Here is a 12034-nt window from a genome sequence, read left to right on the forward strand (position 1 = left end):
ATTCATTTATTTATAGAAAGCTCCATTTTGATATTAACATCAATCTTTTTTGATATATTAGAGCGTGAAAATTATTTTACAATATTTACCATTAATGGACTTTTAATTCCACAACTTATTAATCTTCCCCATGACATATCGTAATTCATAATTAAATCAGTAATTTTCAAGGTTTGCATTCTTGATGATATGCCTCTAAGGTACGAAAGTCTCGCCAAGTGGGTGGTAGTGCACTATGTAAATGTAGTCCACATCTTTTACAAGGCTCACTGAATAAATTATGAAAACTCCCAAACCACGTCTGTAAAATTCCACAGACAATTACGAATAATTCATTTGCTTTATTCTTACTCAATTTTACTTATAACATGAAATAAAAATTTAATTGACAATTCAATTATTTATTATACACTTACCATGAAAGATCTCACTGCTAATTCAGGTAGTGCAGGTGAGTGAAAATGCAGCATAGCAGCGTGAGCGTTTTCAGTTACTTTACGAAATACTTTATGTCTTGACTCTGTCCAGAGATCCATCGTCTCACCATATCCTTTCACGATTACCCACTCGACCATTAATCCCTTAAATGCAATTGCTCCTTTTAAAACGTGGCCGAGTGTTACTTGCAAAACAGGATTGGTAGCGAAAGGACGAGATACTGTTACAGTCATTTCATTGTAGAGACGATCTAAAGTAGCTATCATAGAATCAACTTGCCTAAAAACAATAAATGAAGTTTTGTCTAAATGATTGAAAATTTTTTTTAGACAGCAGAAAATGGTAAAAAGCTTACTGAGGCGAAACATTATGGGTACTAGTTTGGATACGTCCTCTCTTCGATCTACTAGTATTTATGTAAGATCTTTTTAAAGAATTCTGACCGAGAAGAGTTTGAATTATGTGACTGTATTCATGAATTCTATCGGTCCACTTGTGACTGTTTACTAAAGTGCTATACAGAGCTTGTCGATCTTGAGTAGTTTCTTGACTTAAGTAAGTTGTGTTTGCTAAATTAAATGGTCCTGGCGGCGGGTTCAAAGTACTTACAGCTTGTTCAACCTCTCTGGGAAAATAAGAATCAATAATAATGCTATGTTTTAGTCATTTTTACTTATTAATACATGGATGTTGGTGTTCAATACAATATAAACCAATGAGTTATGACCAATTGATGCCAAAAATTGGTACGGTAAAATTATTAAAATAATAAATTACCTTAAATTTACATTCACAGCAGTTAAGAGTTCTTGGAGCTCACATAAATATTTGGATTCTTTATTTTCTTCACCATGATCTGCTCTTATTCCATTAGCAAGGGATTCAAACACTTGGCCAACGCTTGATCGTAAAACTTTTGTGGCAATCAAAGCAGTTTGTAATTGTTCCATTTTGGATTTCTTATCACTATTAATAATTTATAACAATTTACAAATCATAAAATGAATATTTAACTATTTATTTGGTCAAATAAAAACGCAACGTATGCGATTTGTTTAGATGTTTGTCTAAAAGCTGAGGTTAGGTTCATTATTTACATCAGCCGCAAATCTGCAGATGGCGCATCACATTCCCACAATCCCGCGAAATACTTGAATGTAGGAATGTAGCTCTCTTATTTTTATTTTGAAAAAATTATTAAATATGTATATATTTGAATTCATTTTATCATTTAAATGAAATTTAAAATTTAACTCATACGATTTATCGCTGCTTTTTAAAATTTAATTCCAGTGTTATTGTATTTACGAGTATCTGATTATCATTACTATTAAAAATGGCTCAAGAAGGTAATAATAACTGTTCACAAAAATTAATTGATGAAGAGAAAAATACTCATAACCAGTTACAAGAAATAAACCGAATAGAAGAGATAATAAAAGTTACAAAATTAGTAGAAAAACCTAAAGTTTTAAAGTTAAAAGATACGTGAGTATATAAGATTTAACGAAAGAAAATAAATTCAAATATTATTTATCAGTTATTAATAATATTTACAACTATCAATAATATGATTGAATTTTTATTTTATTCATAAATTAATGCAAGTATAAATAATGATTATAGTGTAAAAAAAGCAAAAGGAAAATACACCTTGAGAGCAGATACACAAAAAAGAAGGACTAAATTCAATACCACACAATCTACATCAAAACAAGTAATGATTCCAAGAATACCACGAAAAGTCCTTCGAATATTATACTTTTTACGCCACAAAAGTTTCTTAAAATTGGTTTCAAAATTTTTCAATCCTTCACCTAAAAAACATTCAACTTTGCTTTATAATAAAAAACTTTCTACTAATAGAACAAAACATTTCAATGATAAAATTAATACCATCAATAATAAAAATAATTTTAAATAATACATAACTATAATGAACAAAATAACTATGTAAAGATATAAAAATAAATTTGATAATTAGTATAAAAAAGATATTTAATAATATTCTTTTGAATCACAGAGAGTTTATGGTTTTTTTTTATATATTAACAGTTAGGAGAGTCTTGACAATTTGTTCCAGTAATAAAACGAATGAATAATTATGTGATTTGTTATTTTAAATTTAAATGAATATAAAAAATTCGTCAATAAAATAAACATTTTATAAAAAAATAAGATACATTAACAAGTAAAAATATAACTTATTTTAAAATCGTAGAAGTATATTTTAAAAAATTAACTATTCTCTAAAAATATAATGTACAATTTTTGCCAATTATATTTAGCTTCTTTAAAACATTAATTGAAATGTCTTCAGAGAAGTTAACTTGGACTGTAATGAGAAACTGAGACACTCACAAATATAATTAGTTTACAGTTGCATCAAATAACTAGAGTTTACTCTCATAATCGTCTACAACCAAACCAGGATTTGAAGCAGCCCATTTCTCTTTAGACACCGACTTGTCTTTATTCGGCTTGCTATTCAGACTTTGAATACCCGCATAGTGGTCCTCAATCTCTTTGAGTGTTCTTCCCTCAGTTTCGGGTAGTAAGTAGTAAAGAGCAATATACCCAGCAATATTAACACTGGCGTAAAAGAGGAACGTGCCTAAGAGACTCATCAAATCTACCATGTAGAGGAATATTTTGTTGGCAACTGATGAAAAGATGTAAGCTGTTGTAGCTGCCGCTCCAGTAGCTGTGCTTCGACCCTATTAATATCAAAATATCATTTTGTTTATTATTACAAATATATATTTAAAAGAAAAAAAAAATTATAATTCAACAGTTAAAATGAAAATGTTGAGAAAACATGATAAATCATAGTTTAGATAATAAAATTAGTTTTATTTTTATCTATGATATTTGTGACATTAGTATTCACGAGTTTAACAGAAAAGCAACTTGCCTAACATTTTTATGAGAAAATTAAATTAAAATCACGCCTTTATACAATGATTTATGTGACAGTTGATTGTTGCTTATTATTATAGCTTTTTTGCTGCAGCCTTTATTTCAAAACATTTTAATAAATTCTTTGAGCAATTTAGACATAAAAACTGATTTGAAACTTACATATTACCAACAATTTAGCTGAGAAAATATTAATGTAATTACGTAGAAGATATTTAATTTTAAAAAAAGGATGATAATCATCTACAACATTGAGAATAAGTAAAATAGAGGTAATTTTTGAAAGCATTTAATAGGAACCAGTCTTATGTATTCAAAGTATTTTAAATAGTGAAAAAAAAAATAATAATTGTGTGTTAAATTTACCTTCGAAGGAAACACTTCTCCACATAGTATCCAAGGAAGTAATTTAATTCCCATGTGTGAGAAAAATGCTGCACCAATGAGGAGAGCAGTTGGAATCCAAGTATAATTAACACCGTCAATGAATTCAAATTGTATGAGATAACCATAAACTGCACTGCCAAGAAAACAAACTCCTGTTCCACTAATTGATGCAAAGGTAATCTTCCGTTTTCCCGTAAAGTGAATAGCAAACACACAAACTGCTGTACCAATAATTTCAGCAATGCCAAGGAATACAGTTGCTGTGTACTTGTTCAACGGTGCTTCCATGCGAGCAAAGATGTAGACGGCAAATGTTTGAAGAGTTGCTGTACCACCAAATGTTGCGACAAAAAATGATAAGCTTACGAGAATAAAGGGAGATATAAATGTCTTTTTCCCGAATATCCTCCAGCAGCTTTGTTTTTCTTCATTATCAAGTGGTCGTTTCACTACTTGACAGACTGTTGCAAATTCTTCACGAACTTGAGACGGTTTTACCCATCCTCTTAGCCAGCATAATGATTTTTCTGCATCTTCTAGACGATCTTTTCCTAAAATATTCATCGGTAATTAGTTCATTTATTAATTATCAATAGTTAGAAATAGTCGTAGAGAGTTTTAAGAATCAATGTTTAGAAATGTTGACATAAATTATATTCTTTTTAGTTTAATTTATACAAGAATGTTTTTTAAACCATGCTAATAAATTATTCAAGTCAATGTCAGCAAAAAAAAATGTGAATAAAAAAAAAGAAAAAGAAAGTTGGTTCAATAAGTACTTTTAACACTATTTTAAATACTACTTTCTAGGAATTAATGCATAATAAATTACCTGCTAGCCAGTAAGGACTTTCCGGCATCATACAGAGAGCAACAAAACACATGACAGGATAGGTCAAATTAATTAATGCAACTGTCCTCCAGTCCGTAAGACTGCCAGTTAATAGTTGTGTAAAAACACCAACGATCACGGCCATCGACGCGGTCGCAGAAAGCATTCCACGAAGGTGTGGTTGCGTCACTTCAGCAACATACGTCAACACTGGAGCTTCGCAAAGACCACCTGTTAGGCCTGTCAAAGCTAGAGCCATGAAGATGTATGGTGCCGAGGTGGCAAAGTATAATATTATCCAGGCAGTGATAAAGGGGATGTTTGCTATTAGCATTGTTCGCTTTCGTCCTAGGTAATGAGAAATTGGTCCACTTATTATACATCCTAGAGGCACCATAAATAAGTTGATGCTACCTGGAAGTCAAATTTTAAAAGTTTATTGAATTTTTGATTTTAGAAATAAAAAGTTAAGAAGAAAAAACTTGAAGAATAGATTTATAAGAAGATCTGTGGGAAAACTTACTGATCCACGTAATTTCTTCACGAGTTACTGCTACATCTGGATTTTCTTTTTGCAAAGCTGGTAAAAGGATTGTTGAGAAACCCAAAGTTGTTCCAAAAGTCAAAAGAAGAAGATTTTTTGCACTTACTGCACATACTTGTGGGAATGCTACTCTTAGTTTAGAAACTTCCTTCTTTTCTGTTGAGTAACCATTTGTATCTAACGACGAGTTTATTTTTCCAATCCTGAAAATTATTAATCATTCTTTTTTATTATCAATCTCAATTATCTATAGATTTTCTTCCTTATAATATAATATCTATAATTATGGCTATATACAATATTATGGGAATGAGTTAGGTAATACTTTTACTTGAAATACAATAACCGATAAACTTTTATGATACCAGAACATCTCAGTGGTCTAATGCTCTCTATTACCTAATTTTTATTTCGATTTAAAATTTCCATTCACTTTACTTATTCTCAAGTTTTGCCTTCACCTACATAGGAGATTATGGCAGTAAGCAGAAGAGACTAGACGTATTGAGGCCTTGTAGAGCATTTTAAGATAGAAAGGGCTGCTTCTAGAAAATTGACTGCTTGGAGTCAGATGCATAAGTCAGTGAGCAAAATACCTCTTCTCATTTCAAATAAACGTCAAGATTTAAATTGATCTGATTTCTTCAAGCATGCTGGTGAATTTAATATTAAATATGATAATTATTATATACATTATTATTACAATGATATCATAATAATATATTCAGTGATAAATTTTCTAAAAAATGAAAGTAAATTGATACTTGGATTATGATATTACAATTTAAAAAAAAAGGTAAATATTAAAGAGTGGAAAATTCCATAACAAAAAATTCTTATAATGAATTTAAATAATTAATTGACTGTATATACAAAGAATATTAATATTGTTTTTCAACGTCAGTATCGTTTATGAAAATACTGAAAGCTTTGAGTAATCTTGATTATCAGAGAAAGGCAGTGCAAAATAAAATGAGATTAATCTTATAAGAGGATTTATGTTTTTCTCATTATGAATTCACGTTTTATTCCACACAACATACTATAAAAATATAGAATTTTCTTCTTATTTTTTCATACATTTAATCCCATTCTGTCACTATGATGCACGAAATTGTCAATTTGATAACTGGACTTTTATTAATAAAAATATTATTTAATGGTTCAACTAATCACGACGTGTGACGTATATAACCGGTTTAGGTTGTATTATGTATCATCTTGATCGAGAAGATTCTTATTGACATTTTCTTATACATAATTTAATTATTGAAATAGTTTATTTAAAATTATTAAAAATCAATAATGTAAAGATTTGAATAATTTTCCTCATGAAAATGACGTTAGAAATTTTTTTTTAAATTCTAAGGATATAAATTATGTCAGGGATTTCCATCAGCAAATGAAACTCTTGCTTTTCTCCTGGACGTAATTGTAGTCAATGAACTTGATCGAGAACATTACTATTAGCCTGAGTTCAATTAAATAATGATTATTGTTTTATAATTGGTAGTATTAAAGTTTTCCTCAAGATTAGTTTTTTTTTTTTTTTAAATCTTTTCTTCGATATAATTAGATCTAGATTTCAATTATCATTTTGTTATTAGCTAATTAGATCAAGTTACCTTCTATATACAGAATGAAATTATAAAATACCAGGACATTTATGAATTTTTTGTATTAATGAAATATTTAGCACATCAAGTTGCACAACCATTTAGAATATGATAATTAAAAAGAATAGTAATTTAATTGTTATTCAATTTTTATCTGTTTCATGATCAGAACAATTAAATGATGATTCAAAATCTAAAATTAAAATTATCTCAATGGAGCCTTTTTAATTCAAGATCTAACATACAAAAAAAAATTGAAACTTTATTTATTCATAAATAATAATATAATATTTAAATATTTTTCTGTACTAATTTACTCATTAATTGAATTCTACTTGAATTTCAAAAACATTTATCTTTGCTCTGACAATTTTTTCGTTTTTTTATGATAATGTATAAGCTTTAGGGGGTATATGAGTTTGCGATATCGAAGAATAAAAATATTGAAACAGTGATAATGAGTATCAGCATCATTAATATGCAAATGAGGGGTAATAATGAGAAAAATGTATATTCCTCGAGTCCAATACAAAGAATTACATTAAAAATTCATCCTATCTTTTCTATTTTGTATAATTTTTGCAAATAAAAATTGAATATTTAAATGAGAATTTTGTACTTGATGAGCGTGCAAATTTAGTCTTTTATTAAATTTACGAATACTTTTAAATACTTTTATAAAATATATTTTTTTTCAATTCTACTAAAATCATGAATATTCAATAAATTTTGTATAATGATATTTAATAAGTTTATAAAATAAAAGAAGGTCAAATTATTATAAACATCATAGAACTAAATTAAGGATGTTATAATAAAATATAATTGACAATACTCGTAATGGCGATTATTCCTCAAGAATTCATCGAAGCAATAAATTCACTATAATCATCTTATTCTACTATATAAAACGGTAAAGTAATTATGTTCCATAACACGAATAACAATTACTACAATGTTTTCAATTTTTACAAAATATCCATTATGTTCATACACTGTCATCGTTACAATTATCTAATTTTTTTCAGTTAAACTTATTAAAAAGCATATTAAAAATTCCAATGACAAATATTATGTGTTATATTATATTCAAATAAAAAAACAGAGTAATAAAAAGAAATATTTTAATAATTAATTATTTTTAAAAAATGATCTTTAGTTGCACGGAAATTTATTAGACTTGGATAAATGAATAGTCAATTAATTGAAGAGAAAATTACTAGTATTTGTGCATTGCATAAAATTAAAATGAAAGTTATTTATGGTAATTTTCTTCAGTACATGTATTAAAAGCGTTATTTTATTGCAATCGAAATTTATTAGATAGTAAATAATGTTGTGTTCATGTTCTGAAGTGATGCGACTCGTTATTGAAACATTAAATGCTCTATGCCAATTTATAGCTGAATAATCGCTCAATATAAAATGACAAAAAAATTTTTTTACTAAAAGAATTCAATTTTTTTTTCTGACGTCATATGTAAGTGAAGTATTCTTTTACATTGTGAGCAATACCTGTTGTTATTTATCGTGATTGTCATACAGATATAATTATTATCGTGTTAAACAAAAGATCATTAATTAGACTAATTTTACCATAAAATGTTCCCGTCATTTTTATCTAAATATTTTTGCATAAAGGTTCTTTATAAAGAGAGAATCTTTTTCTTATTATAAGTTAAAAAGTTAAAAAGTACTCGTGCATGTTTTCAAACTAAGAAGTAAAAATATTTCTGTTCAGCAGTGAATTTTAATTTCTCGTAAGTAAATTTAATGACTTTCTAAGCGTCGTAGAAAAAATTACTTCTGAAAAATCAAGTTCATTGTTGAATAAAAATATTTTTACATCCATGATTAAAAATGTGCAGGAATCATTTGTTTATTTATGATTGAAAAAAAAAACTTTTCTCTGAACATAATAAACATTTAAAGTGCTGATAACGAATTCAAAGGCATTTTTACTAAATAACTTTTTAAACTCAAGTATAAATCAATTAAACTTATCCTAAATACTCTCTCATGTAATATGTGTAACACGCAGGTACAATTGAATTTCCGCTCTTATTCAATTTTAAGTATATATCTGAATCACGACACTCAAGATGACCTGAAAATAGTTACGTGTTAGTATGTATATACAATATGAACACATGACAAATACTAATAAAGTAAGACTTTCACTGGCCAAAGTATTACACCATAAATAACTAATTATTTTGATACTTTGACTCTTATGTGATTTTATTTTCAATCAATAAACGCCACTTTCCCTATGTTTGTTATAAAAATACATTTTTTACTGTTTTTCGTTGTCATAACACTTTCATTTTGCATCAATAATAAATCGAGCAATAAATTATCAATAATTATCAAATAAAACACTTGATAAATCATAATTATTTTTTTCCGGCAAGATTATTTTCTAAATGATTTATAAATGAAATATATCCATTTTTCATAAAAAAATTTGAAACTTAGTAAGATGTTTACTTTTTCATTTATTGGAGTACTTATTTAACATATTCTCACCTTGCTTCAACTTCTGGAAGGTCCTGAGTCATGATGAAATTAATTAAAACTCACTTTCAATTAAAAAATAATTCTTGTAGAGTTTTTAAATTAAAACTGTTTTAAACTTAAAGTCTTGGGTTAGTTACATCAGTTAATATCCCTTTCATATGCTAGAGACACAAAAGAGTGTAATTGTTACCGGTACATTCCCAAAGCACATGTAGACTCGTGATGATCTCGCGACTATTATGCGACATCTCCACAATGTCTGTATATTTAATGTTTTTGTCGTCAGCACAGAACCGATTTTATTATTGCAAACCAGAATACACACTTGTGTATAACTATTATGTTGCTGGTTGTACAACCAAAGCCACGGGCATTTGTACTTTCAGTCTCTCCCTCCAACTTGTTGATGATCCCACCTCCTTCTTTTATTTACCAATTCTGTTTTTGTATTTTTCTATTCATCATTTCGAACCACATTTTTCACTGCCACGTAAAGTGCGAAATCTTATTGCTCTGCTCTTAATCTTGTCAACTAATCCATCAATCAGTGAAATCTGTAATGATCTTAGCAGACTAATAAAAATATTTTCTTCTGCTTTATCAAGTCATAATCCATGAAAGTAAATCTTCCAAAGTGTTTAAGATCACTTCACCATTTTTATTTTCCTGCTAAAAAATTACATTAAAGTATCATACAAAATTATATTTAAATATATTGAGTAATAATATTTGATAAGATTGTACCTTTTATTTGATTTTGGTATTAAATAAATGTTTCAATGATGATTTTATCTAAAAAAAAGTAAGCCAGAAGATATAAATAAATGTATCAGCTAAATACACAGAGCATTTTCCTGAAAAAATTATCCTTGAGAACAAAATTAAATTAATTATTTTATTTATTCAGAACTCTTTAGAGCTTGTTCTGGAGCTGTACTTGGAGAAAAATTTTATTTCTTTTTCAAAGTTGAAGAAAAATATTTTTTAAAACTAGTAGTACCTGTGAAAAATCTTCTGTAATTAATATCTATAATTTTTACAAAGTATTTAGTAATTAATAATAATAATTATTAATTTCTCTTTCGTTCTTGTAACTCATAAGATAAAAGAACTTAAAAAATCCTTTTTTTTTATACATGAAATTAAATAAATTTACAATATGCAGATATGACTATGCAAAGAGTCAATTGTATATAAGATTTTTGAATAATTAAACATCTTAAAGTATTATTTATTTGGATTATTTCCAATAGATTAGTAAGAAATAAAAATCCTTTTCTTCCAAGTACCGATTAAAAAATTTGTGAACGTATGACAACTTATACTATAAAATTATTCAATAATATACATAACAATTAATAACAATATGTGTTCAGTTTTAACATGTTTGAACTTACAAATAGCGATAATTATTAGTCCTTAAATTATCTCAATTGTTTAGTAGCTCGAGTTAACTCGGTTTAGTCTTCTTTTTACATGAGAGCAAAAAGTACTTTAAAAATTATTCAATAATTTCTAAGGTAAATAAAATTAGTCTATAATTGTAGGATAATATAAATCGAAAAGTGGAAATAAGATAATTAATGACTGATTAATTGTCTTGGATGATTAATCCATGTAAATAATACCTCGGATAACAGTATTGTGATTTTAAAAAAACTGTGTAAATGTGTCAAGGAAATATATATATATAATTCATCCGAGTACTATTTTATTATACTTGTGGAAAGTATAAGTCTCTGAATTTTAAATTTAAATAGAAAAAAAAAATATCTGTATATTAGAAATTAACACACATTTTAAATTTACTTTCTATCTCTAATACTACAGTTGTAGAAAAAGATTGTCATCGAAACTTTACATGTAATGAGAAAACTAATAAAATAGTATCAGAAATTAATGATTGATTCTTAAACAATTAATATTTTATTCACAATTACCTCGATATTCTAACATCATATTAATCACAACCAATCGTAAAGTGATGATAAATAATCCATTAAATGATGATAGCCGCGATGATTTTTCTAATCACTAAGAATGATTTCCGAGTATATTAATATCACAAATATATTATGGTAAAAAATATGGTGATTAATGAACTATTGCTAAAATAAAAATTAATCATAACAAAAGTCTGCAGTAAATTTTTTTATCTGATCATAATTTATTATTAAATAATAAATATAAAAGTCATGTGGTTTGGATGTTTACATGCTGATTAATGGATCAATAATGAACTGTCAATTGATTATTATGACTAAATATTATCAAAAGCAATTTTCCTTATTGCATACATAATTATTCAAAAAATAAATTTCTATTTTATTGGTTACCTAGCAATTCTGAACATTCTAAAAGTAATTCATTGGTATATCGATTAATGACACAATTATCATGATGTCTAAATATTTCAAGACTTTATAAATTTATTTTAGTACTGTAAATTGTTATCAATTAGAATAAAGAATTGATATATAAAAATATATGCCATAAATTTGACAATTTAAAGAATAGTTAAGTCTTATACTTTGATAAATACTTCAATAAGACTTATAGTAATTAAAATTATCATTACTGCTAGTTAATAATGATTTCTATATTTATAAAAAATAAATATTATTATTTAGACCAATGAAAGCTATATTATTCAGATAAAAAAATTTCATTATTCTATAATTCCTTTCACAAATTTTCTATTTAGCAGAATACGTTCTGTCGAAAATAAAAATTTTAATTACGTTAGAATAAATATAAAAACATGTCAATAATTATTTT

General features: G+C 26.7%; 2 protein-coding genes across 4 annotated transcripts; both read right to left on the reverse strand.

Moving 5' to 3' along the window:
* On the reverse strand, positions 1-1515 carry MED27 (mediator complex subunit 27). Its single transcript, XM_035082038.1, has 4 exons — positions 1216-1515; positions 794-1063; positions 417-717; positions 1-301 (listed from the first exon to the last, which is right to left on the reverse strand). The coding sequence occupies exons 1-4, from the start codon at positions 1386-1388 to the stop codon at positions 167-169; spliced, it is 879 nt and encodes a 292-aa protein (XP_034937929.1). The 5' UTR covers positions 1389-1515; the 3' UTR covers positions 1-166.
* A 971-nt stretch (positions 1516-2486) lies between these two features.
* LOC118066195 (facilitated trehalose transporter Tret1) lies at positions 2487-9857 on the reverse strand. 3 transcript variants are annotated; one of them, XM_035082046.1, is made up of 5 exons: positions 9266-9857; positions 5100-5323; positions 4577-4990; positions 3724-4295; positions 2487-3155 (listed from the first exon to the last, which is right to left on the reverse strand). In XM_035082046.1, the coding sequence occupies exons 1-5, from the start codon at positions 9295-9297 to the stop codon at positions 2832-2834; spliced, it is 1566 nt and encodes a 521-aa protein (XP_034937937.1). In that variant the 5' UTR covers positions 9298-9857; the 3' UTR covers positions 2487-2831. The 3 variants fall into 3 exon arrangements, with proteins under 3 accessions (XP_034937937.1, XP_034937938.1, XP_034937940.1); XM_035082047.1 differs by lacking the exon at positions 9266-9857 and adding an exon at positions 6201-6599 and having other exon boundaries at positions 2832-3155; XM_035082049.1 differs by lacking the exon at positions 9266-9857 and adding an exon at positions 5586-5891 and having other exon boundaries at positions 2832-3155.
* Between the last annotated feature and the right edge of the window lie 2177 nt (positions 9858-12034).

Source organism: Chelonus insularis, unplaced genomic scaffold, assembly GCF_013357705.1.
Source record: "Chelonus insularis isolate UGA/USDA-ARS -01 unplaced genomic scaffold, ASM1335770v1 contig_337_pilon, whole genome shotgun sequence".
Lineage (NCBI taxonomy): Eukaryota > Metazoa > Arthropoda > Insecta > Hymenoptera > Braconidae > Chelonus > Chelonus insularis.